Consider the following 27,925-nt stretch of genomic DNA (forward strand, 5'->3'; position numbering starts at 1 on the left):
CCCAAATTCCCTTGTACCCCTTTGTAGCTTCTCCTCACAGCTCCAGCTCCAGGCTCCAGGCAAGCACTGATCACTTCTCTATGTCTATAATTTTGCCTATTCCAGAATATCTTAAAAATGATGTCATACAATATGTAGCACCGAGAAGGATTACATGCAAAGAACCTGAGAAAAAGGAGAGAAGAAAACCTAATTTTAGCCTTTTTATTTTTAAGAACAGAAAGGAATGATTTCCTTAGGTTATTCAGCCAATGAGAATTTGCAAAGGTAGCCTTTAAAAAAAAATAACTCTCTTTCCCCTCATCATGGTGCTTTAGAAGCTACTCGTTGCTCCATTGTAATATTGCTTATTTTAGAGGATTTTTCTTCAACTGAGTGGACTGTCAGTGAGACGACATTGCCAAGGTGATCTAGCTCCTTGACCACGGCTTTGACAACAGTTTCTTCTTTTGAATCTAAAATAAAATAAATGAAAGTTTAGTACTCATTCTTAACAGGTTGAAAGGTCTTTAGTCATGATGGGTAAACTCTTCAAAAATGGTGTTTACAAGTTTGCAGTAAACAGAGATATAATACTGTATTTGAAGTCTGCTTAGCAAGGCTGGATATTTTTCTTGTGTTTACCACTATTTTTAGAGCAATGGGTATTTGAAAGCATAAATGAAACATGGATTAAAATATGTATCAGGCAAGTAGAGGCCCAAAGCAAGTAAAGTCTTTTTTTAAACACCAACTTCCCCTATTTTTGTGATTTAAAATAAAGTTGCTCTTCTATCAAAACATTGACACTGTGAAAATAATAGGTTCTAAGTAAGAAAAATATTGGAGGAATGGTTCCTCATTTCAGTAATTTTATAACCTGACCATATCTGTTTTACAGGAATATGGGATACAAATATTAAGAACTGTCATAATGATTTGACCTTATCCTTTCATTTACTAGAACTAAACTTAGAAACAGTCTTATTTAGTTTGCAAATAAGTGGCTCATCTACTACAACTGCTGGAGTTTAAAAGAGTTATACCAAGTAAAAAACCATTCTATACCTTTGACTTGATTTTCGGAATTTATGGGCCCATACCCTTTTGATTTGCAAAACGTGGACTTGCTTTTTCTGAGAAGAGAAGAGTACATTGTTACTTTTTCCTTCATTAGGGGGCTCATAAATAACTATAAATTGGGAATAAAAACTTTGGAGTACTAGTTGCAATTAGATTTAAATTCTTCTCATGTTTAAGAGACAGTAAGCTTTTCATGACTTTGATATATTGAAAGAAGAGATTAAATGGATGTTTATGATCAGAAATTCCCTTGTGACCAGATTATCACTTTCCTCTAGCAATATGGGACTTCAAGTGCTCATTCTGACTCCAGTCAATTGCCTTCCCTGTGCAGAAGGTGCTAGGCTAGGTGCTGTAGAAAACGGAGGGCCAAGATACAAGCAGTTTACACTGTTGAAAATAAAATGAAGTATATATAAGTAAAAAGTTGTCTATAGCATGACATGAAAGGGGTTGAAAGAAAAGTGAACAATGAATGGTGTTATAGGCACCTTGTTCGAAAGAGGGAGCCATCACTGTTGGGTTCTTATGAGAATATGCTGTAGAGGGCTGGCACTGGCCTTGGAAGATGCCTAAGATGTTACTGACTCATGATGCGACCATGGGAAAGTATTTAGTCATAGCCACTGACTACCGAGTACCTTTTGCGTGCAAGCCACTGTCATAAGCACTTTACCTACGTAGTGAGGCACTCTTGTTAAAAGTAGTCAGGAGTATGATTTTCGTGTTATCACAGTTTTAACAATAAAGGAACCAGGGTTTACAGGACTTAAGCAATGCACTCAGATTCACCTAATTGTCTAATTCGCATCCAGGTTTACAATATTAGGGATGTTGACTCTTGGCTACCAGTAGGTGCCTTCTCCAATGAAATCTTCCTGTACCTTCATTGCTCATCTTTCAAATGAAAATGTAATAACCCACTTAAACAGGGTGCATGTATGGTAACTACTGAAGTAATAATAAAAAAAAGAGTATAAGAAATGTGCTTCCACACTAAATCACTGAAAGCAACTTTCCCCCTGGACTGAAATACAGGAATTGTTCAACATTCTTTTTTAATGTTCTCTATATTATTATAGATACCAATACTTTACATACTTAGAAATTTGATTTTGCTGCTTGTTTTCACTTCACTTGTATAGGAATGATCTTTAGAGCAGGACGTCTAGGATGTAATATTGGTATATATATATATGTATGCTGAGAAAACCTACTTGATATGAGATTAATATTTTAATCATTTGATTAATTTTCAGTAGTTAATAATTACCTTTCTTCTCCATCTATTAATGTGCAGTAAGTTTCAATTTCTTTTTCCAAAATGATTTTGATATCTAGAAGCCGTTCATACTCCAGCTTCTGGCCTTCTGTTTCCGTCCGGATCTGCTGCAACTGTTCCTGCATCGCCCCGATTTGCTCCTGGATTTGCTGGAGCTGAAGGTGGTAACAGCCTTCAGTCTCGGCCAAGGAGCATTCATAGGAACGTCTCTGAAAGAATAACAAAGCAAGGCTTGCCTGTGGAACTGATAAATGGCACGTTCACATTTTAAACATTCTCACGTTGGAAAGAAATATTTGTACGAGGGCCGAATCTTTTCAGTTAAAATCTGCATTAACAAGATTTAAAAAATTGTTTTCTTTCATTAAAAATAGTTTCTTTTTAAATAAGTTTTGGGATTGGTGAATCAGAAGTAATGTTTATGGACAAAATTCTTGATCATAAATATATTCATGTATTTGTTTAATATGTCTTATGTTTTTAGTTAAATATACTTAGTTATAGAGTATATGTATTCACATACACACACGCACACTAAAATCAGTGGTGATTCCTACGCACCGTGGCCATGAGGGACTGAAGTTCTATTTCCAGGGTTTGCAGATTGCGCTTCAGTTCCGTCAGCTCATTTCTGGCTACCGTGGCAGCGCCTGCATCATCAGAAATCTGCTGCTGTAGCGAAGAACTCTGAAACACAGTTTTCAGAAGGGTTAGTGAACAGCCTGGTGGTCTACTGAACATATAAGTCACTTGGTATATGATCTGTACCTTCTCATGAAACCAGGCCTCGGCGTCTCTGCGGTTCTGCTTGGCCAAGTCCTCGTACTCGGCCCTCATATTGTTCAACAGAACAGTTAGATCCACTCCCGGGGCTGCATTCATCTCCACATTGATGTTCCCCCCTGCCGTACACTGCAGGACCTCCATTTCCTGGAAAAGGGATCATCAGTATTAATACTCAAGGTAAATTTTGACTGAGAGAGTCCCATTCTGCTGTGAAATGGATAGCGGACTCAAGGAGGGAAATCCCATACTATATGAAGTCATCCTGCAGGGTCCTTACTTCATTGTGATTTTTTTTGAGGTACGTCAATTCTTCACTTAGTGTTTCACACTGTATCCCCAGGTCGGTTGTACAAAGGGTCAGCTCGTCCATCACTCTGTGCAGACCGTTGATGTCCGCCTCAACACTCTGGTGTAGAGCAAGCTCATTTTCATACCTGAAAGGTTATTAAAGAGCTTGAGAATTGTAATCAGAGGCAGGTGCAAAGGGCAACTTTTCCAGACATTTCATATAATGAAAGATATGGTGTCTGTACACACTTCCGAAGCTCGTTGTGATGGAAAAGCGATGAAACACTTCGGAACGCCTACTGATTTATGAACATTATTTTGGAGGTGTTGTTTCTTCAAAGTTGATTTTTGTCATCCAATGTGTTTAATTTAACAGTGGAATAAACATATTGTTTAAAATTTATGATAGCTCTTCCTATAGACATTTAATTTAATTTCTTCAGTGATCTAGTCTGACTTTATAAAAACATGTTGGTTTTTAAAGCAAAAGATATGTTCTCTACTCTCTACTAATTTTTATCTTTCTTATAATTATTACTTTTTACCTACTTCAGCCTGAAGTCATCAGCGGTCAGTCTGGCATTGTCATTTTGTAGAAAAATGCTGGCATTACAGGTGGTCGCAGAAATAATCTAAATAGGGTAGATTGTGCAAAATGTCAAATTCCAAGTCAAGGGAGACTCCAGATTTAAGTGTGATTCTTCTTAACCCATCGAACATCTATTTTGGTATTATTTTTTCTACATTAATCTGGATTTTCTTCAGTTAATAAATGTCCAGAGATTAAGAGACCAACTGTAAGTTTTTACAATAATGGATACTTATATTACTCATGATTAAAAAGTATGAGCTAAATATAAGAGCAACAAAATCATTATATCTATTTTAAAAATTTCTGTTTCATTAATTCTATAAATTTTTATTGCCAGGCGCTGCCCTAAGCACTAGGAATACAGAGTGAGCAAATTCTACAACACATACATTTGCTAAGCATTTTTAATATTTTCTTTTTTAGATTATGTACACCCAAAGTCTGTAATTAAAGTAAGCAAATTCATGTTTCTTACCTGCCTTTTAAGATCTTCAATGACTGGTAAATATATACTATAGTCATGATCGAGTCCCCGGCAAGAACCAGGCCCATATTTCTCATACCAGTCCTTGATTTTCTGCTCGAGGTCTGAATTTGCTTCTTCCAGAGCACGCACATGGTCCAAGTAGGACGCTAGGCGGTCATTGAGATTCTGCATGGTCACCTTTTCATTTCCAGAGAGAAGGCCATGTTCATTTCCAAGAAAACCAGCACAGTTGCCATTCCCCAACCCTCCACCACCATTATAGAAACCTCCTCCAGAAGAAATGCTCCCAAGAGTACAAGAAAAGCTGCTTCCTGATCCCGACCCACCACATACATTCCCAGCCCCAAAGCCTATTCCTCCACCAGACAGTCGACCAGAGCCAGCTCGTGAGCAGACCCGTCTGGATCCACTGGAAAGTCTAAAGGACATGGCGACAGCGCAGTTGAGCGACCCTTTCTCAAAGAGGAGCAAAGCCAAAGCACACCATCCATAGGCGTTAGTTCCATTGGCCTTTTATAGGAGTTGGTAGGTCATTTCAGTCTTAACTATAACGATTTATAGTAGAATATTACTCAACCCTAATTGTTGTTTTTCATAACTGGGTGATTTTCAATACTGTCCAGTCTGTAGGTGGAAAGGTGCCCAAGGGTATTTTTATATATGAAAATGTGGCAGATGGAGTAACAGTGAATCATAGTTTCAAAGGTCGAAATTAAATGTGAGTAAATGTATGTCTTTTTGACCTCTGGAATACATTCCAGTTTTTTTTTTTTTTTTATCCACCCCATATAATGAAGAGTTAATAAATCAAATGAGAAAAGTCCATTGCTATTGTCTTGCAAATACTTATAGAGTATCTCTATTATTCATGCTTTATTGAGTATCATCTATCTTATTAAAATCAGATACCCTCAATGCGGAAGTTATTTAATTAATTTTTTTAAATTGGAAACAAATAATAGAAGTCCTGCAGTACTCTGCTTATCAAGTTAACTAAAATTAATGACTATGTGGCCTTGACAGAAAATTATTTGAATTGAGATCTTTTGGTTTAGTCCAGGAATAGAATGTCCATTTAACTAATTTCTGAGTCTCCAGATGATTCATTTCTCTACCTCACAAATATTGTTTATTGCCTTCTAGTTTAAAAATTATGTGTTTAGAGCATTACGAATTATTTTGAGAGGTGAGTTTCATATTGATGAGTGGGGAGCAAAATATATAGAGAAGGATGTTGTCATTATTACCTAAAAAACCAAAATTTGCAACTATAGATAGAAGATTAATTACCATAAGTAAGCAGACTTTTCATTCTCTTGCCTTACTGCCCGTGGGAATTTAACTTATCTGGTTTTGCTTCTTTTCCTTACTGGCAAATGAAAATAATAACATTGAACAGTCTCAACTGAATGTTGAGCAGTACCAATAATTAATGACTATGTAAAACAGCCTGGAGGGCACAAACATTTTATAAATGTTAATTACATAAATTATTATAATAAAGTGGCCAAGTCAGATAGGGTCAAGTCTCTGTCACTTAGAATGGTACAAATTGATTGGTTAAATGATTATGAGTTTGGATAGTTTGGAAACAGTAATTTTTTCTGCTTGAGATTTTTCAATGTCATGGATATTAAATGCTTTGAAAAATATTCAGCATTATTGTCTTTAACATGTATGGAATATTTGGTGGAACAGAATGCATAGATTTTTTTTGATCAAAAGTATTTTAAGATAATCAGTATAAACTATAATTCAGACCATTGGCACATGTTTAGAACAATGCGAGATAAGTTAAGATGCAGCTCATATTCAGAGATTTGTTACTTATTTTATTATGACCTGGTCAAAATTTTAATCTTTTTCTCATGTTTCCCATGAATAAAGCAAGAAAGAGTATGTTGTCAATGTAATAGTTTATGTCTTGAGTTTCTCAGATAAGAGGTATTATGAGGTATTATTAACATAATCTACTGATCTCTAGATAGTTCATAAATACTAATTAACATAATCTTTTGTGAAATAAGTTAAACATATTATTAGAAGCATTTTAGAGATGAGTTGGCTTTGAGGCTAAGTGGCAATACAGATCACAAAACATTTTTATATCAAAGTAGAACTGCAACATATAATGCTTAACTTCTTAAGACGTTGTCATTTATTCACTCATAAGGGTAAATCTCTTGAATTTTCTTAACCATAGATATTTCCTCTAAGATAATAGTTACTACAAAAGTTTAGGTATGCTTTAGTCCTTTCTGGAAGTGTGGAATAGACTTAATTTCTCTAGGCCATTTCCATCTGTATATTTCTTCCTTAGGAGTGATTATTTTATTCATTGTAAAAAACAGATATTCAGCCATGTAACTATCATTTCTTCAGAATCTATTAGGTATTCGAACATTCATTATATAATGTGCATATTGTAGGTACTCAAAAATAAATGAATTGGATTAAACTTTAAGTCATGCAATGTTAATGTCTGCTTTTCTCAGGATGAACTTTTTCATTATGTTATCTTATTCTAATGATCGTACACTAGTTTTCTCCTGATAAATTTAGTTTTTAGTTTCAAACATGCTTCACAATCTTTTGCCATTGTTTAAAATTTATGTTCTACATTTTTGTTAGACGGGTTTAGATGTGTATTTTTCTTGAACATGAGTGAGGTTTGTTTTGTCACTAAATTCTTAGTTTTTTTTTTTCTTCTTCTGAGACACAGATTCTGGCGTAATTCCTTCCACAAAATGCCTTCCCTGGTTTGTTTGAGGAGACTCTGGTGACTTTGCTTAACCTCAAACTGATGGGAGTTAGAATGCACTTAGTTGTTTTTATCCCCTTTTTTTCTCTAGAAGGAAGGTGGAATCATGAGGTTTTCACTTACATGGTATTATGCCGTGGTTAAGCAACAGACTCTGAGCCAGTCTGCCTGGATTAGCAGTCTAACAACTCTAGTTATTAGCCGTGTGACCTTGGGCAAATTATTCAACCATTCTCTGCCTCAGTTTCCTTACCTGTAAAAAGAGGGTGATGATAGTACCTGCTTCTTAGGGTTGTTGTGAAGATTAAATGATGCTTAGAATAGAGGCTAGCACATAGTTAGTGTTGGGTATGGTGGCTATTATTGATTCTTTCCTGGAAGCTATGTTAACAAATCCTAAGGGTATTTTTTGATTTTCTTGCTTATTACTTTCGGTGTCAAATCTAAGAAATCATTGCTAAGATCAAAGAAAGTCAAGGAGCTTTCCTCTATGTTTTCTTTGGGAAGTTTTACAGTTTCAGGTCTTATGTTTAGGTTTTTAATTCATTTTGAGTTGATTTTTGTGTATAGTGTATGATAGGGATACGAATTCATCCTTTTTACTTGTGGATATCCAGTTTCCCAACATCTTGCTGAAGAGAATATCCTTTCCCCATTATGTATTCTTAGCCCCCTTTTTGAAGCTCAATTGATCATATATGAATGGGTTTATTTCTGGGCTCTTTATTCTGTTCCATTGGTCTATGTCTGTCTTTATGCCAGTAATACACTGTTTTCTCCCCACCCCCCATTTTTTCTATTGTAAAATACACAAAACATAAAATTCTCAACATAACCATATTAAGTGTACAATTTAGAGGTATTAAGTACATTCGTAATGTTGTGAAACCACTATGCATCTCCATAACTCTTTTCATCTGTAAAAGTGAAATTCTTTACCCATTAAACAATAACTCCCCATTCCTTCCTCCCTCCGCCCCTGGCAGCTACCATTCTACTTTCTCTGTTTTGAGGAACTGCCATACTGTTTTCTGCAGAGGCTATACTATTTTACATTCCCACTAACAGTGCACAAGGGTTCTAATTTCTCTACATTCCCTCCCACACTTTTATTTTCTATTATTTTCATAGTAGCCATCCTAATGGGTGTAAGATAGTAGCTCGTTGTGGTTTTGGTTTGCATTTCCCTAATAATTAATGATGTTGAGCATCTTTTCATGTGCTTATTGTACATTTGTATATCTTCCATACTGTTTTAATTACAATAGCTTGAAACAAGGAAATATGATTTGTTTTTTCTCAAAATTGTTTGGCTATTTAGGGCCTTTCGTTTTTCCATATGAGTGTTAGGATTTTTTTTTTTTTTTTGTATTTCCTAGTCCCATTGGAATTTTGATAAAGATTGCATTGAATCTTTAGATCTCTTTGGTAGTATGAACATTTTAATAATATTAATTCTTCCGATTCATGAACCTGAGATGTTTTTCCATTTATTTCTGTCTGTTTTAACTTCTTTCATTAATGTTTTATAGTTTTCAGTGTAAAAGCATCTCACTTCCTTGTTTAAATTTATTCTTAAGTATTTTATTTTATTTTTTTGATACTATTGTAAATGGAATTGCCTTCTTAATTTCCTTTTTGGGTAATTTGTTATAAGTGCACAGAAATGCAACTGATTTTTTTAATGTTGATTTTGTATCCTGCAACTTTACCAAATTTGTTTATTATCTCAAACAGTTTTTTAGTGAAGTTTTTAAAGATTTCTATATATAAGATCATGTCGTATGCAAAGAGAGATAATTTTACTTCTTCATTTCTAATTTAGGTGACTTTTAATTCTTATTTATGTATTTATTTAGCCTAATTGCTCTTGCCAGGACTTCCAGTAATGTAGTGGACAAAAGAAGCAAGAGGAGATATCCTTGTCTTATTCCTGATATAGAAGAAAAGCTTTTGGTTTTTTACCATTGTGATATTAGCTATGAGATTGTAACATTTGGCCTTCATTCTGTTGAGGTACATTCCTTCTATACCTAATTTGTTGAGCATTTTTATCATGAAAAGGTGTTGAATTCTGTGAACACCTTTTTCTGTATCTGTTGAGATGATCATAATATTTTGTCTATTCTTCTATTATTATGGTATATCACATTTATTGATTTGTATATGTTGAACCAGAGATTAATATGTTATTGAATTTGGTTTGCTAGGATTTTGTTGAAGATTTTTACATCTATGTTCATCAAGGTTATTTGCCTACAATTTCTTTTTCTCGTAGTGTCTTTGTTTGGCTTTAATATAGAGTAATACAGGCCTTGTGCGATAAGTTTGGAAGTGTTTCCTCCTCTTCGATTTTTTTGGAAGAGTTAGAGAAGAATTGGAGTTAATTTTTCTTTGAGTGGTAGAATTCACCAGTGAAACCACCTGATCCAGGGCTTCTTTTTGCTAAGAGATTTTTGATTACTGATTCATTCTTATTTATTGTTGTTCTGTTCAGATTTTCTTTTTCTTCATGATTTAGTCTTGTAGGTTGCATGTTTCTAGGAATTTATCTATTTCTTCTAGATTATGAAATTTGCTAGCATATAGATGTTCTAGTATTCTCTTATGATCCTTTGTATTTCTGGCATCAGTTGCAATGTCTCCTCTTTCATTTATAATTTTTTAAATTTGGGTTCTCTTTCTTTTTTCCTTGGTAGTCTAGCTAAAGATCTGTCAATTTTATCTTTTCAAAAAACCAAGCCTTAGTTTTGTTGATCTTTTTTCTTGTTTTTCTAGTCTTTATTTTATTTATTTCCGCTCTAGTCTTAATTATTTCCTTCCTTCTGCTAACCGTGGGCTTAATTTGTTCTTTTCCAGAACCTTGATATATAAAGTTAGATGGTTTATTTTCAATCTTTTTTCTTTCTTAATGTAGGCAGTTATTACTATAAAGTTTTTTCTTAGTACTGCTTTTGCTGTATCCCATAAGTTTTGGTATATTGTATTTTCATTTTCATTTGTCTCAAGATATTTTTTTATTGCCCTTTTTACTTCTTCTTTGACCCATTTGTTTATTTGGAAGTATGTTATATAATTTCTACATATTGTTTAATTTTCCAATTTTCATCCTGTTATTGATTTCTGGTTTCATACTATTGTGGTTGAAAAAGATACTTGATATGATATCAGTCTTCTTAAATTTGTTAAGACTTATTTTGTAGTCTAACATCATGGAATTTCCCCACTAGCCCTATCCAGTCCCCCCATCTCTCCTTTTTCCCTTCTACCTTCTAATAGCACCATTTCTAGTTTTTTTTTATTTTTATTTTTTATTTTTAGAATGTTTCTGATTCTTCAACTCCTTATTTTCATTCTAAGAGCATGTTGCATTCAGGGATTAGATTTCTGTTATCTGTTTTATTTTCATTACCAGCACTTAGTGTGTACTTAATAAATATTTACAGAAGGAAGAAAAAAATTTTAATTTTACAGAAAGGTGAAAAAGACTCCAACTTGTTTGTCTGTTAAACTTACCCCTAACTTGTGAAGACCAATGAATTAAACAGAAGAAATTAAAAACAAAACTCAGCTCCCATTGGGGGTTACATTTAAAATACAAAGATTGACCAGAACCAGTTAGGATGATTTGCAACAGGAAGAACTTTTATTGAAACACCATCCACAGAGAAAGAAATGTTACTATTCTAAAAATAATTCATAGGAAGTAAAGCAGAAAAATAAGAGGGCCCTTATTTAGGAATGTAGCTTCAATTTGATATTTTCATTTGAGGTCATTCTTTTAGGGTTCAGGAAGGCACCCTCTGTTCACTCTTGATGTTGTTGACTTTGGTGGGTTTCTCTTCTGTGGTATGAACTTTAGATGAGAGAACTTTACCACGAGGATCTATTTCTTCAACAATTGTTTTAATCGTGGTGGTTTTAGATGACTCTAAAATTACACATATGAATTGTTAGAATTTGTTAAATCCATAAAGGGAAAATAATTAACTCATCGTTTGAAACATATACAAATAAACATCGAATGCTCAAGACAGCTTTTGTTTACCTTTTATCTGATTCCCTGGTCCTTTGTAGCCTTTTGATTTAACACAAGAGCTGTAAAAGTTTAGAGAGCTTGTATTAATTATTTCGTTCTGTTTTGCTGATGAAACTGAAAAATAATGATTTAGGATGGAAGATCATTGGGTCTTAACACTAGAAGGGGTTCATGTACATGTGATGTAAATGATACATACTTTGTACTTGATTTCAAAACATCTTTGATAATCTTAAAGTGTTTTCTTAAAGGAAGCAGTACTTACCCATCTTCTCCATCTATCAGGCGGCAGTAGGTCTCAATTTCTTTTTCCAGGTGGACCTTGATGTCCAGGAGCTGCTCGTACTCCAGCTTCTGGCCCTCGGTCTCAGTTCGGACCTGGTGCAGCTGTTCCTCCAGGGCCCCAATCTGAGCCTGGATCTGGGCCAGCTGTGCACAGTAGTTGCCTTCTGTCTCCGACAAGGAGCACTCTAAGGAGTGTTTCTGAGGATCATTAAGACATAGTTTAGTAAAAAATGTCACAGTATTATTTTAGAATAAGGCAAAGCACTTAAGAGATACTTAAGAGAGTTATCTTTACATAATGCTGATAACTATATTTTTCTGAAAGTTTTCGCTTGTTCAATACTAATTGTTGCCTTTATTAGATATCATATTATTCTTCTATTTGAGAATAACACAGTCGACGGTGAATGTTACTCAAATGCCCAGGAGTATTAGCAAAGGTGAAGTTGTTTCCTCATAGTGCACAGTGTAAAGATCTCTGTCTCTCTCCCTCAGTATAGCCTGTGCTTGTCGAGTTTGACACAATTTTCCACTTTCCCCAGGAACAAAAGTCTCCCTACATTTTGCTACCTCATTTCTAATCATGTGATAGAGCCTTGTCTTATGAGGATTGTAGCTCTCCTATTAAAAAATAACCCTGTAGTAAACCGCATATACTTTCCAGAAGTAGAATGAACCATAGAAAAGAATGACCTTTTTAGGCTTTCGTTTGATTCATTGGCTTGTGAATCCACATGCGTTTCTATAAGGTTTATCCCACAGAGGAATGTTTGCTGTTATTTTATGTGGAATAAAGATGAGAGTGTGTTATCCTTTCAACTATAAGAATTTTTGTATAAAGCCCTAATTTTTTATACATTCATAGCCTCTTTGTGTATAAACTCTGGAGTTTTATGAGCCAGAGTGAAAAAAGTACAAACTTGGGAGATATAAAATCTAGAGAAGCTCTGGTTCCTTTCTATCCAATTGTGGGACTCTGGGAAAATGGCCTAACTTCTTTGACTCTCAGATTCTTCTTTTGGAAATAATGACATGAATTATAAAGTCTGCCGTGCCCAAGCCCCAGGGTTATTGTGGGCTCATGTGGGTGAAAGTGTTGGGCAAACCTTTAATAATAAACGGTTATTATTATCATCATTCATGTTTAGCTTTGTAGGCAACCTTCATGCCTCTACTTTGCTTCTTGTTTATGCTGCTTAAAAAAGACTTTGTAAGTGCCCTTAATTAAGTGGCCAAAAGGAATGCTAGATGAAGAAGGTAAAAAGGGTAAAACATATTTTTGCACTCCATGCACAGTGACTTTTGATCTTTTGATTTTGGAGAGAAGATTCCGGGTAAAATTTATTTTTTTTCGAATACCTCAAAATAATTGTATTTGCTCACTTCTAATGTTTCATAATTATTATAATTATTAGCATCTAGGTATAATGTTCGGGCAAAGAGAATTCTATTGTGCAAAATGCACATGTGTCTTATTTCAATCACAGTAATTCATGGATAAAAATGAAAATAAATACTATCGTGGGGAAGAAAACTCTCTGATTTTTTCCCTCAACTTCTAAAGTAAATATATATATATATATATATATATATATATATATATATATATATATATATATATTTTAACCTACCATTGCTAAGAGGGACTGAAGTTCAATCTCCAGGGTTTGAAGAGTACGCTTCATCTCAGTAAGTTCATTCCGAGCTGAGGTGGTGGCGCCAGCGTCGTCAGAAATCTGCTGCTGCAGCGAGGCGCTCTGAAACGTTAGGAGGTGAGTTAGGGTGACGCTTGCAACAGCACGCAGGACCGCGTACGCGCGCCCTGGCGTGGTATCACCTTCTCGTGGAACCAGGCCTCCGCATCCCGGCGGTTCTGCTCGGCGAGGTCCTCGTACTCAGCCCGCATGTTGTTCAGCAGAACCGTGAGGTCCACGCCAGGGGCCGCGTTCATCTCCACATTCACGTTGCCCCCAGCGGTGCACTGCAGAGCCTTCATTTCCTGGAAGAAATTTGTTCAATCCTGTTAGGGTCTGAATATTGTTAAAGGAGCCAAACGAACATCCATATAGTTAGAAGCTTTTTTTAGGGTTTGTTTCTTTTAAGGAGGACAAACAGAGACATTTTTCAAACAATGTAAGCCATATGGAGAAATTGGCAAGTTCTTTCTTGAATATTGATTTAAGACGTTATATTTGTCATCTGAAACTGATTTTTAAAATTTGGGAGGAAGGCAGATTGTGAAATCGAGGGAGACAGAGCATCTACCTCCTCGTGATTCTTCTTGAGGTAAGCCAGCTCCTCACTCAGAGTTTCCAGCTGGATCTCCAGATCGGTTCTGCACAAAGTCAACTCATCTAGGACCCTGCGCAAACTGCCGACATCTGCGTCAACGCTCTGGTGAAGGGCCTGTTCATTTTCGAACCTTAGAAAATATTTGAAAGTTTCATCACATTAGTCACATCACTTTTTAGGTCATCATAGAACGCAAATTAAGTTTTGAGGACAAACTTAATATACAGTCAAAACTTTAGTTAGACTGCCCATAATGTAATAAATTAACTTCTTTGAAGCAAGAGAATGGGGATACTCAAAATTCTCTTTCCTTATCATCTTCATTTTCACTTGTGTCAGCCCCCAAATTTCCCAAGTAAAAAATATGATTCAGCTAGTTATTCTAATATACACTCAGTTTAAAACAAACAAAAAAACCCCCAAAGAATTGAGCTAATCTCAAATAACCTCAAATAGTGAAATGTTCAGATAGCTTTTCTGGTGTCTCTGCAACTCTACTTACTTTAGTCTGAAGTCATCAGCTGTTAGTCTTGCATTATCATTTTGCAGGATAACACTGGCATTACTCGTAGTTGCAGAAATTATCTGATAATCGGACAATTAATTAAGAGTGAGAAAATATTTTTTTAAATTTCAAACTTCTGTGGAAAAAAGTCACCTACAAAATGATAGTAATATTCTTGGCATTCTGTCTCCAATAATGATTCTTTTGAATATGGGGAAATTTACGTGCAGCCTCTTTTACTCCCCACGCCAGCCATAAAAAAAATTATTTCAGTGGAAAAGCTTACAAATATATAGCTGGAGACACTGGGCAGTTTTTGATACTTTAATGTTATTAAAGGCATAAACATGCATACCTCCCTCCTACCAGATACTAAGTGAGCCATGTTCAAAGATTAGAATTTTAACATAAATTATTTTTAATATTAATAACAGACCACTGAAAATTAGAAGCTGACAGCAAAAGCCTTGCTGGGAGTGATACTTAGTTTCTTACCTGGTTCCTAAGGTCGTCAATTATTGGGAAGTATCTGCTGTAATCGTGATCAAGACCGCGGCAAGAACCAGGACCAAATTTCTCATACCATCCTTTGATCTTCTGCTCCAGTTCGGTGTTGGCCTCCTCTAGTGCTCTCACGTTCTCCAGGTAGGAGGCCAAGCGGTCATTGAGGTTCTGCATGGTCACCTTCTCATTGCCCGAGAGAAGGCCGTGTTCATTCCCAATGAAGGCCGCACAGGAAGCACTTCCCCCTCCCAGCCCCGCGCCGTAGCCTCCTGCAGATGAGCTGCCCCCAAAGGCGCAAGAGAAACCGCTTCCAAAACCTGACACACCGCATGTGTTTCCGGCCCCAAAGCCAGCTCCCGCACTAGACATCCTCCCAGAGCCCACGCCCCCGCAAGAGCCAAGACGTCTGGATGCAGAAGAAAAGCGCACAGACATGGTGTCCAGACTGCGGAGCTTGTGCTGGAGTGAAGCTCTGATGGCGGATGTCCTGCTTGAATGGTCCAGTTTGTCTTTATATACACCTTATCGAGGTGTTTCTTGATGAACTTTGCTACCCATAGCAAAATGGTGCTCGCCAGCTCATCGTGAATTATTCATAATTGGGTGATTTTTTTTTTTTAATGACTGTTTTTACCCTGCTGCGTCCATTTCTGTAGGTGGAGAGTTACCTTGGGGTTATTTGTTATCTCGGAAACGGGACAGGGAGGAGCATTATCAAGATTATTATAGTGATGCATTTCAAATTTAGTCTGAGTAAGCCTTCCTGTCTTCCAGGCTTTAGGACTATAAAATTCCTATAAGAATAAAAAAGTGTGATAGACAAATTTTGTTTCCCTTGATCATACCAACAACACCGTATTTTTTTTTTCCAGCAAATGAGGCATTGAGTTATGGTTTTCTATGGATAATATGATCTTCCTTTCAGATATATTGAAAATAATTTCAAGACCATGGTAGCAGAAGAAGGAGGTCAGGTTTAAATGAAAACTGAGGAATTAAATAGACTCTTCTTTGGAGACAAAAAGTCTTTCCTTGATGCTCATCCCTCCTCAGTTACTATTTCATCTTTACTAGTTTTCTGTCTAAACTTAGCTGCTAACCAAGTTAAGTAAAGGTATCACCCTGGTCCTCAGTTTCCTCATCTGTAAAATGGAGAGATTAGGCTATGGCCTGTATGTTCCCTTACTATTGTAGATTTCTTATAACTTTACATTTCTTCCTTTCATTATTTCTAGAAATATTTTCTACATTCACTTCCTCCACTTTTTACTTCCCACTCACTCCTGAATTTTGGTCCTACCACTTTATGAAAATAATCTCTCAAAGACTGCTAATTACCACATATCTCCAATCCAGTCATTAGTTCTCATATGTATTTTTCTATACCCTCTTGGACACATTTGATACTGGCCACTCCAGTTTTACTGAGTTTTAAATAATTGCTGTCTGAGAATACTTCTACATCCCTGTCTATTCCTCTTCTTTCCTCCATTCATAGTTTCTATGATCTAAAATTTGCCATTCCTTAAGTTTTGTGCTTGGTGCCCTTGTTTTCTACATACTCTCCCTTGGTGATCTCATCGTTTCTTGTGGCTTTGGATAGATGTGAATAGTTTCTAAAGCAGTGGCTTCTTCCCCTATTTAGATTCCCACCTTACTATGCCTCCTAGACGATTCTACTTGGATGTTCTATGATGACTTCCAACTCACACACAATTACCTTAATGTCAAAATGTGATCTTTTGCATCTTTCTTCATTACTTGTTGGTGAAACTACCTTGAGTCATGCTCAAGATTACTAAGAAATCTCTAATTGCTGTCATTTTTCTACCATCCCACGTTCAATAAGTCAGTAGGTCCTATTGAATCAACTTCTGCAATGTCTCTTAAAGCATTTTTCTCTTTTCTCTTTTCCTTGTCATTAGTTTTTTTTTCAGCTGAATTGTTAGAATCTTAATTGGGTTTCTGATTTTAAATCTCTTTTCTTTCCATCACGGTCAGTCGACAGGTGGGTGCCAAGGTATCATTCCTGAAGTACAATACCATTTATGAAAGAACTTTAGCTCTTGAATCAGATATATCAGCATTCATATTCCAGTTCTGCCATTTTCTAGTTGTGGGACCCATGCAAAGTTCATTCTCTCTGAGCCTTGGTTTTTCATTCCTAAGATGAAGACATTGGTACTTGTCCTGCCAAGCTATTAAAAGGTAGTTAAATATGTAAAACAACTGGCTGTCAATAGTATATAGTCAATAAGTTTTTCTTCCTTTTCTCCAGTCTCCTCCAGTTTAAAATCCATCATAGGCTAAATGAATCTTCTTTGCCTGATATTTAAGACTCTTCTTGATGTAGGTTCTACCTAACTCACTTGTTTGTTCTTTTATTTTATTACTTTCTTTTCACTCCTTTTTGGTCTTTGTACATGTTGTTTTCTCCATTTGAGATTATTTGAACTCTTTGCCAGGAATGACTGAGGTCACTTTCAATTATATAGATTGAAATGAAGTTGCTAAAAATAAAAAATTTTCATAACCTAATTAGTGAATTTGCAGAAAAGCAAGCCAGAAAAATCTGTTGATTAATCAAGAAATCACGTTAATAAAGCACTACAATTTATTGTATAACATAAAATGTTATTTTTTTGAAATTTGTAAGTTAACAAACAACATTATGTTGGTATCGATATTATCTCCATTATATGTTCTAAGTAATAAAATATTTTTAAGGAAAAAATTAAACTTTTTCCTGACTTTTGAACAAGGGGCCCAGCATTTTCATTTTGTATTAGGCCCTGCAAATTATGTAGCTAGCTCCAGTTGCTGGGCCCTCCTCTAGGGAAGCTGAAGAACCCTAGAGGAAAGAACTTCAGATACAGATATTTGAGTGTTTCCCAGTAAAGGAAGGTTGCCACACAATCGCCCTGGAGTGAAATACACACATGCACACACAGAGCTTCCAAATATTTGAAGCTTTACTTTTGAATAGAATTTCACAGATCTCCATATACCAAAAAACACTCTAAAATGAAAGACAAAGCCTCAAAGAAAGAACCAAAAAATAGCACTCAGAGGAAACAGAGACAATAAAGGAAGCTCAAGAAAACTTAAAAAAAAAACTGCCTATGATTAATAGATTATTCTTAGAAGTAACAAAAATACTGCATATTTGAAATATGAATAGACTTATTAAAATAGAAGAGCAGAACAAAGGACAAAAAGATGGACCAAAAAAAGATGAGAAAATTAGAGTTTTGGCCCAAGAAGAACAACCATTAAGGTTCAGAAAGAGAGAAGGGAGAAATGATGAAGAAATTATTTTATAAATATATTTTATAGTACTACTCAGAACTAAAGGACTGAGCTTCTAAGTCAAAAGATATCATCAAGAATCAGGAGAAATAAATGAAAACACACATGCACACACAGCAAGTCATGGGCACAGGATATTTCAGAGAACCATGAAGAAAAAAAGAACACTTAAAGTGTCAGAAGAAAAGACAGATTACATCCAATGTTGGAGATATAAGAATAGCTCTGGATTTCTCAACAGCCCTGGAAGCCATAATTCCAGTAAAGAATGCCTTCAAAATTCTAAGTGAAAATAATGTTCAACCTAAAATTCTCTACTTTAACAATTACTCATGAGTGAGGGTGAAATAAAGATATTTTCAGACATGAAAGTTCTCAAAAAAATTTACCTTCCTTGCACACTTTGTCAGGAAGCCCCGGAGGGAAAAATGAATGAGAAAAAAAGAAAGCTGAGGATCCAAGAAATAGGTTAGCAATACAAGAATGTAATGTATGAAAGTCCTTGGATGATACTTGGGTAGCAGGTTTAAAAAACAGATAGTCCATACTTGATAGGAGTTCAGAGGATTCTGAGTATGAGGTCTTAGGGGATGGATGAAAATGATTAATAATTTTAGTCATGTAAGAAAGAGGAATGAGAGAAGGTACATAGGAAAACAAATTAGTAAAATAATTAGAAGAATATGTCTTGCAGAAAACAAAGTATGCCACTTGACCCAACAATGAACGATATTTACTTACTCATAATAATTAATATACTGAATATTTTTTTCGCCAAATGTAGTATAGCTATATTAGAAAGAGGAGAAAGGCGGTAAGAGCTAGACTCCCAAATTCCTTATAAGAGGACATTCTATAAAGTCTAAAATTGATAAATCAAGAAATATTGAACAAAGCCTATTTAAAATTACAGAGATAAAGATGACAAAAAATAGGTAAAAGTTTTAACTGGTTCCCGATATTTGCTCTAAAAAAAAGTCGTTAACATGAGGCTCATTGCTGTAGATCTTTCCAGAGATAACTCTGATTATAGGGGAAATGGTATCCTGGGAAGTATCTAGATCTTCAGAAGAATTTGAGAAAGGATCATGGGTAAAATACTAGAAATGTGCCATCTAGGGGTGAGACTTTTCAATCACAAGAGAATCGCTGAAATATTCAAGATTATTTGCCCACGCAAGAAAGGACTCATGGAAACAGACACCAAAGGGATAGTTGTCACAGGGAGGGGGTGGAAGGATGGGTGAAAAGGGGTAGGTGAATACAGTCAATAATATTGTGATTTTGCATGATGACAGATGACTACTAGAATTAGTGAGGTGATCACATTGTAAGGTATAAAAATGTCAAATCCATTAAAATAGATTCCATTAATGAATCAGACATAGAAAAAATAAATTTCCAATAATTATTTATTAGTTGTGAGTAAATTGAAATAAGTGCACAACAACTTTTTTATTTATTTGAAAACAAACACCCCACTTCCTGTAAAAGGTAACTAAGAAAACAGGTATTTTTGCTAAGTAACTTGTGTTTAAGGGTAGAAAGAATTTTATTATCTCCTTGATATTTAGAATAACGAAGTTGTGCAGGATCCTTTCCCAAATTATTCTTTTCTCAAAATTGACAGCTAGAAAGAAACCCTTTGTTCTGTCTTCCCATTGGTCATTTTAGATGTTTTTTCTTCAATGGAGTGAATCCTCGATGAAAGGACTTTACCACGTTGATCTAGCTCTTCAACCACCGTCTTTACCAGTGTAGTTTTGGATAAATCTAGAAATTTAAAAAACATATGTGAATACATATATTCAATCTAAAAAATTATTACATGACAAAGAATTCCACTGCTGGTTGTAATATAATATGTACATTTTCGGTTAGGGAGTAAGTATGGATTTATAATAGTTTGGGATAGTTTTATCCATTCAAAACAAGACTTAAAGTTTCAAGCACTGTAGTAAAAATTGCTTAAATATGAAGACTATTGCTATAATATATGATTACCATTAATGTAAAAGTATTTGCTGCAGTAGAAATAGAACTAGATTTTATTACCTCTAGATAAATTCACTGAGCTTCCTGATCCAAAGCCCTTTGATTTAGAGCATGAGCTGTAAAAAAAAAAAAAAGTTTATTTTTTAATATTTTTGTTTATCACTTAAGAAATAAGTCATTGAATCTATGCGTGAACATAAACTCAAGTGAACTTCGTATGTCAAAAACAGATTTTAGTTTTTTTATAAAGAAAAATATTAAAAAATTTTTCTGTGCAGGAGCTGAAATTAATTAAAGAGAGGATATAAAACAACCTCGTTTCCTTTTGATATTTCTAAAGTCAAGAATTTAAAACTTAAGGTAGAGATACACATAGACACACAAGAAATAGGGACCTCTGCAAGGACAGTTCAGGTCGTCCAATGTAGATGAGGAAGCGGCTGTGATGTACAAAATATGGAAGAGATGACTGTAGGGACAAGAGATAGACGTGCTTTTCTGCTGTGAGAATGAAGAAGAAAAGTCTTGGAGGCATGGAACGTGAGAGGGCAGCAGCAGACGGTTGTGGTTTAAGATAGGTAAAACTGGATTTACAAATGGTGTCACTTACTTTCCATCTCCATCTATCAGGCGGCAGTAGGTCTCGATTTCCTTTTCCAGGTGGACCTTGATGTCCAGGAGCTGCTCGTACTCCAGCTTCTGGCCCTCAGTCTCGGTTCGGACCTGGTGCAGCTGCTCCTCCAGGGCCCCGATCTGAGCCTGGATCTGGGCCAGCTGCGCACAGTAGTTGCCTTCTGTCTCTGACAAGGAGCACTCCAGGGAGTGTTTCTGGGGACATAAAAGATGTCAGAGCAAGGGATGAAACCACTTTGAAGACTATGTAGACTTAGTGTTTCCCAGCAAAAGGCAGTCTTCCTCCCTAGGCAAGTTGTGGAAATCTGTGAGGCTTGTCGCAATAAAATGGATAAAGAAGAGGAAGGGGAAGTGACTGGCATTTTCTGGAGGTGGGAGAGGGGTAGGCAGGCTGGATGACCTGACATAAGATAAATGACCCTTTCCCCAAAGACTTTCGACTGTTCCAATGGACATTTATGATATTTAGGTAGTATTTCATATTATGACCAACCTATCTATTCAAACACTTTTTGAGGGTAGCACAATAAGAAATCAATATTGGAAATCTTATATTTTGAAATTACATATTCACTTTTATTTTTTGGTTGCCTATTGTTTTTTGATCTAATTCTGCTACTGTCCCCAGAGATCTACTCCACCACTGTTTCAAGGCCTTTTGTGCTGTTGTTTCTTTTTTGAATCCATCCTCGATTTTCTATTGTCATTCAAAGGACTTAAGCACTGAGATTGAATGAACGCCTTAACAGGGGTGGGATTTCAAGGCAAGAGATTTATTTAATAACACAGTATAGGTCATTATTTCAATACTACTCTTATAAATATTATACCTCCTCATTTCTACTTCCACAGCCTTTAATTTGTCTTGTCATGTGATCTCTACTTTAATTAAAGTAATTTTCCTCTTTCCTTATCATATATAAATACATCTGGGTAGTTATTACTTCTCCTGATATTAGTTATTATTCAAGTGTTCGTCCCCACTCCATTCTTTCATTTTCCTTTTCTTCTTGTTTGGAGCAACTCCTGATCTTACACTGTTTAAAAAAATTTATCAAAAGACTGCGTAAGACTCTGTCTCTTTCATTGTATGTTCTAAGATAGCTGGGCCCAAGTATTTACTTATAAAATATTTTATTTTGAAATAATTTAATTTTTCCTTTTTATTGCAGTTATGCCATTATACTGGTTTAAATTTTTTTGTGAGTATTGCTAAGTACATCATCTATTGACTTCATCTAGGATTGTAAAGCGGGAGTTATAGAATTATCATCCAGACAGTGTCTAATAGGCTGACTGGTGCATTACATGGGTGGAGCTGGGCTCTCCAAGGGCAAAGGGGTGGAAGGTGACCAAGACAGTATTGGGGAGGGTGAGGCAACAAGTGGCAAGATGCCAGTGAGTTGGTTGTGTGCTCAGCTGTTCAAACTAATTTCCTTCATGATATGCCCTCATATGCTATTCCTTTTTAAGGTTGCTAATACTCTCCTAAAGAAGCAGGGATAGCATTTCTAGCTCACAGCCTTCTGCTGTAAAGGTTCTCTTGTAGATGAGGAAGGAGGGCAGGATGAACTTGGAAGTTTGTATACAAACCAGTATACAAATTTCGACAATTCCCAACTTACACATGATTTGTGTGTTAAGCTATAGAAGATTGTGCTTAGAATTCATCTTATGATAAAAGAATCTCAGGTATAGAAGTTAGGTTTTGTGCCACCATTATTCTATAATTCAGTTATGTTGTGTGTTTAAATGGTCTTTTTATTGTGGATTGTCTCCTGAGCCCAAACTATAGTATTACTCACTGCATAGAATCTTACTATTTTCTAACATCGTTGTTTCTTTGTGAAAATGCTTAAATTCTGATCTGGGAACTCAGGAATTTATTTCTTTCAACACAGCTCAGAAATGAGAGGAAGGATTGGTGCTCAGGGTTCTAGTTGTAGGAAAGAAGGGAATGGGGAAGAGAGGAGGGTTCCAGGAGCTCAAAGTGGCAGTGAGGGTCTCGGGTACCAGCAGAGAGTGGTGACAAGAATGGGAAAAGGGGCACGCTGGTTAAGTTGGGGAAATCAGTGGTAAAACAAATCTCCAATCTAAACACCATATGGTAGGAAATGACTACGCCTTGTTAGGGTAGCTACATCACAATAATCTTCCTATTATGTGTTTTGAATCATTTTTTCTTTCTCGGCTCACTGTACTCATTTGTATACTTGTGGTTCTTTGTGTTATGGCCTGGTGTCATCAGGGGACATAAAATCTCTGATGCTGACGGGGAACCCTTGGGCCATATGTATGCCATAATTTTCAAAATCAAGGCTTTTGGGTACTGCCAGCTCACACCCCAAGAGGGAAGCTGGTGTCGCTCCTGAGTTGTCTCCCTGGTAACCTCTGAGGTGATTGGCCCGGCTCTGTGGGGTGTGTCAGGATGGGACTTCTGCCCTCACACAGTGAGGATAAAGAGGCGGCAGTGCACATATGGAATCAGAAATGTACCCTCTTTTCCTCTGACTGATGAAAAACACAATGTACCTTGTAATAGGTTTTCATCAAAGTAAGAGACTCTGACAACTCTATCTCTGTCTTACAAGGTGCCCTGATGTAGGCCTGCTACTTAATTTTCAGGTGGAGCAATACTACAGCTGCTTGCTGTCTGGGCAGAGCCGAATTACCTGAAGAAGAAACTATCTCATGAAATGGACCCTGAGCATCCTCCAGGAAAGGAATCCTCAGAGACCTCATCTCAAGGAGGAAGAAAGCTCTGTCTGTCTCTCTTTCTGAGTGTCTCACTGTCTTTCTGGCTGTCTTCTGCTCTCTGCGTTAAGTATTTGTAGGTAAAGCTATAACAGGGAAGAAGGGAAGGGTTTCAGACCTGTTAGAATCACAAAATCCAGGCCGACCTGCGGTCTAACCTACCATCGCCAGGAGAGACTGGAGCTCAATCTCCTGGGTCTGCAGGGTGCGTTTCATTTCTGTCAGCTCCGTCCTGGCCGAGGTGGCCGCGCCAGCGTCGTCGGAGATCTGCTGCTGCAGAGTGGCACTCTGGAAGGCCAGACACAACGGGGTTAACCAAGGTCTGTCCCTACCGGGTGGCAATGGACAGGGCTGGATGGGGGCAGGGGGTGGCCCTCACCTTCTCACCTTCTCGTGGAACCAGGCTTCTGCATCCCGGCGGTTCTGCTCGGCGAGGTCCTCGTACTCAGCCCGCATGTTGTTCAGCAGAACCGTGAGGTCCACGCCAGGCGCCGCGTTCATCTCCACGTTTACGTTGCCCCCAGCGGCGCACTGCAGAGCCTTCATTTCCTGGGTGGGACAGGTGAGCGTGACTTTAGGGTCCGTTAATGTTCACTCGCAGTCTGCAGTCTTAGAAGAGTTTCCCAAAGTGTTACTTCATGTCTCCAAGTCTGTGGTTTAAATTCGACTATCTAATTCAAAGCACAAGATTTTTTAAATGGACTTATTTGATCCGTGGTCATGCCAACCGTCTACTCAATTAGATATCTGTTAATTAAAACACTCACAGCCAACACCACAACTAAAAACAGTCACATCTCCAAAGTACTGTTTCGTTCTTTTAAATGAGAAGTGGATACAAAGGCCAGAGAGTTATTAAGCACATAACTGTTAACTAAATGTCAGGAAGCATTCCTGAGTTGGGAATAGAACAGTGGAAAAAACTAATAAAAAACCCCTGCCCTCATGAAACTCTCATCCGAGGGACAACAGCCATTTATCGAGTGCTTGTTAAATGCCAGGTACACTGTTCTAAGCAGTTTACATGCATTAACTTATTCAAGTCTTTTAACCTCTTTTTGAGGTAGGTACTATTATTAGACTTATTTTGCAGATTAGGAAACTGAGACACAGAGAGGTAAAGTAATTGCCCAACATTATCAGTACTTGAAAGGGCTAGGATTCAAACACTCTGCGATTTGAACTCGGTAGATACTCTGGTTCCAGAGTGTCTGCTCTTAGCAACTATACGGCCTCTATGTCCTAGAATATGTCCCAGGTTGAAATATTAAGTAGTCTGATCCAGTGAGAGAAGGGATTTCTGGACAAATCGGTCTAAAGAACTAAGGCACGAACTTAGTTCTTTAGGTAGCTGACCTTTCTCATTTATAACTGCTTTTGACGGATTGGTATCTCTGCTTTCTTAAACCATCTTTTTATAACCTCAGGTCAGTGGCTTTCCACTGTCCACCATGAACAAAAGATTTACATTGCCCAAGGAGACCACTGATTACTTTAAATTATTTCTATATTTGGGGGGTTTTGTGCAAGATTCCACGTGGAAAAAAAATTATTGGCATCATAAAAGTTTGAAAACTGAATTGCTTGAAGTTATCCTAGGGACACTGATCACTGGCAAGTGAGGGAAATATGACACTCTCACGGGATGTCGAGACTTGAGTGGCTCTTTGTTCTCATCCTCTGTGCATTCAGAGAGAACTTCTTTTGATTTAATATGTCTTTAAGGGGGGCAATGAATCCTGCTGTGACCCTGACCCTACCCTGGTCAGGCTACTGTGGTTGCTATTTCTTTTCTGGGACTGTTTCATTTTTCGATGTCACGTTGTCAGAAATGCATGAGTTTACTTTTTCACTCTCTTACTAATATTCTCTGGTGGCCTGACTCTGCCAGTCCTCTGCTCTGGGACAGTCTCTCTTCTTCCTGTTTCTCTTTTATTTTACTTTTTCCCTTTCGATTTTTTTTTTCTTTCTATTTCTCTCTTCCATAAGTTTCTCCTTTGGGGACAGTAGATTTGGTGTTTTAGCCATTTTTAACCAATAATAGAGCATATTCTATCATAGGTGGTTTTCTGGAAATTTGTTATCCATGGTTTTGGAGACTCTGCAATTACTTTTGGGAGAATAATTTTTCTAGAGGGTTGAAGTTGCCTGGTGTTACATGTCAAATAATGAGGTTATTATTGTGCAGGGTTCAACATTAAAGTAAACCCAGGTTCATTAAGTAGAGAAAACATTGACATCTTCCTGGTCAGAGAGATCTTTTGTGAGAAGCTTGACCTCAAGATAAGCCTATGTAAGTAAAAGAAATAATGTAGTGGAAAAAAAGATGGTTGCATTAATACAAAAAGATTGTATTATTTTCAGAAAGATAGAATATTATATCAGTCTAAAAACTAGAAGGATGCCTATCTCATTGTTAACATTTATTACCTTGCAGGATGAGATTAGAAGGGGCAGAGTGGGAGAAATAAAATTCTTCCTTTGCACGCCTCGGCATTTTTGAATTATTATAATGAACATTATAATACAATAATGACTATTGTAATTTAACGGCTCCCTTCGAAGTATTTAAAATGTACAGAATTGTGATGTGACTGGAAGTAAAACTTCTCCTACCTCTTCATGGTTTTTCCTGAGATACGTCATCTCTTCACTCAGGGATTCATACTGTAGCTCCTGATCGGTCCTGCAGAGTGTCAGTTCATCCAGGACGCGCCGCAGCCCATTGATGTCAGCCTCTGTGTTTTGGTGGAGGGCGAGCTCACTTTCATACCTTGGGAGGCATTAAATGAGTATCAGCACAAGTGAGACTACCTCAAGAGATGGAAAAATAAAACCACAATTGCTTTTAACTGAAGGTTAAAAATTGAATTAGGACTCTAAAAATGATAAAAATATATAAAGAAAGCTCTCCTTCACTCTTATCACCCAAATATATGCAGGATAATATGCAGATATTTAGTCACGCAAATTTCAATGGCATATCCCAATTAAATAAAAATATACCTATTTGGAATTTTGTCTTAATATTTTTACTTAGTCAATGAATATTTATAAACATCTACATTGTTCTTGGCGTTATTCTAGGCAGGCATAGAAATACAGTGATATTTTGTCCCAACAATGTAATAAATATGTAGAAATTGTGAGGATAGCTGATTGAAACACAACATGCTTTGTATCATATTGTAGCATTATAACATGTGTTAATTCCTTTAATCTCTTATGTTATAGTTTACCTGGGATAAAACTGAAATTTTTACTTAACAAATAAAAGAGATAGGAAAATTTTTTTAGAGTGTGAGTATTTCTATCACTTACTTTAGCCGGAAATCATCAGCAGCCAGTCTAGCATTATCAATCTGCAGAATGACATTAGCGTTAGCAGTAGTGGAAGAGATTATCTAGAAAAAATCAAAAGGAAGAACACAATGAGTAAACCTGCTTTTATAATTTGTTATTTCAAGAGATAAAAAGTGTTACCCAATTAAGTTTTTGCCTAAGAATCTGACTTCCTTAACAACCAACCAAAGTGTTCAAAATTTAACTTAAAAAAAAAGTACAGATACAGTTTTTACTTCTCATATACTTATATAACTTAGAATATAATGCTTTCTTGCTAATGAATATATTTCAAAATAAACAATAATGGAATTAGTAATGTTTAAGCTACATTTTAAAATCATGAACCGAAGTGTCTATTTCTGACTAACAGGAAGAATAGTTTATCAAAATAAATAATATATAAATACAATATAAATTACAGGTCACAGTTGGGAAGCATCTCCTATTGTAATTGTGTCTTTTGCTAAGTGATTCTTAGCTTTAAATACTTCGAATAGTTCCAAATTTTTGGTTTCTCACCTTATTCTTGAGATCTTCGATTGTTAGGTGATATCTGCTATAGTCATGATCAAGTCCACGACAAGATCCAGGACCGTATTTTTCATACCAACCCTTGATTTTTCTCTCTAGTTCAGCGTTGGCCTCCTCCAGAGCACGTACGTTATCCAGATAGGATGCCAAGCGGTCATTAAGATTCTGCATGGTCACCTTCTCATTCCCAGAGAGGAGTCCCCCTTCGCTTCCAGCAAAGCCGGCACAAGCACCACCAAGAGCACCACCAGCATGGTTCCCACCAGGAACACTGCCCAAGCCTCCTCCCAAGGCACAGGAAAATCCGCTTCCAGCGACGGAGCTGCCACACGCACTGCTGCCTGCAAAGCCTGTACCTCCATTGGATGGTCTGCCAGACCCAGTTCCAGACCGTAAGTAAAAACGCCTGGACCCACTAGAAAACCGGAGAGACATGCTAGTATGAGAAATGTTCGCCTTGTCTGTGGATAGCTGG

At 36.6% G+C, this 27,925-nt stretch overlaps 3 protein-coding genes across 4 annotated transcripts; all 3 read right to left on the minus strand.

The window, feature by feature from the left end:
• Nucleotides 1-303: 303 nt before the first annotated feature.
• KRT26 (keratin 26) lies at nucleotides 304-4,926 on the minus strand. The gene is made up of 8 exons (XM_016150989.2): nucleotides 4,486-4,926; nucleotides 3,968-4,050; nucleotides 3,408-3,564; nucleotides 3,113-3,274; nucleotides 2,906-3,031; nucleotides 2,336-2,553; nucleotides 1,048-1,115; nucleotides 304-455 (listed from the first exon to the last, which is right to left on the minus strand). The coding sequence occupies exons 1-8, from the start codon at nucleotides 4,924-4,926 to the stop codon at nucleotides 304-306; spliced, it is 1,407 nt and encodes a 468-aa protein (XP_016006475.2).
• A 5,956-nt stretch (nucleotides 4,927-10,882) lies between these two features.
• LOC107513871 (keratin, type I cytoskeletal 27) lies at nucleotides 10,883-15,366 on the minus strand. Of its 2 annotated transcripts, none has more exons than XM_016150990.2 (8): nucleotides 14,875-15,366; nucleotides 14,377-14,459; nucleotides 13,848-14,004; nucleotides 13,420-13,581; nucleotides 13,214-13,339; nucleotides 11,563-11,780; nucleotides 11,307-11,356; nucleotides 10,883-11,189 (listed from the first exon to the last, which is right to left on the minus strand). In XM_016150990.2, the coding sequence occupies exons 1-8, from the start codon at nucleotides 15,316-15,318 to the stop codon at nucleotides 11,047-11,049; spliced, it is 1,383 nt and encodes a 460-aa protein (XP_016006476.2). In that variant the 5' UTR covers nucleotides 15,319-15,366; the 3' UTR covers nucleotides 10,883-11,046. The 2 variants fall into 2 exon arrangements, with proteins under 2 accessions (XP_016006476.2, XP_016006477.2); XM_016150991.2 differs by having other exon boundaries at nucleotides 11,047-11,189; nucleotides 11,307-11,374; nucleotides 14,875-15,318.
• Nucleotides 15,367-19,822: 4,456 nt separating this feature from the next.
• KRT28 (keratin 28) lies at nucleotides 19,823-27,885 on the minus strand. The gene is made up of 8 exons (XM_016150794.2): nucleotides 27,439-27,885; nucleotides 26,896-26,978; nucleotides 26,191-26,347; nucleotides 23,962-24,123; nucleotides 23,737-23,862; nucleotides 20,798-21,015; nucleotides 20,248-20,303; nucleotides 19,823-19,965 (listed from the first exon to the last, which is right to left on the minus strand). Exons 1-8 carry the CDS (start codon nucleotides 27,883-27,885, stop codon nucleotides 19,823-19,825), a joined length of 1,392 nt encoding a protein of 463 aa, XP_016006280.2.
• Nucleotides 27,886-27,925: the final 40 nt, after the last annotated feature.

This window comes from Rousettus aegyptiacus, unplaced genomic scaffold (assembly GCF_014176215.1).
Source record: "Rousettus aegyptiacus isolate mRouAeg1 unplaced genomic scaffold, mRouAeg1.p scaffold_m13_p_6, whole genome shotgun sequence".
Lineage (NCBI taxonomy): Eukaryota > Metazoa > Chordata > Mammalia > Chiroptera > Pteropodidae > Rousettus > Rousettus aegyptiacus.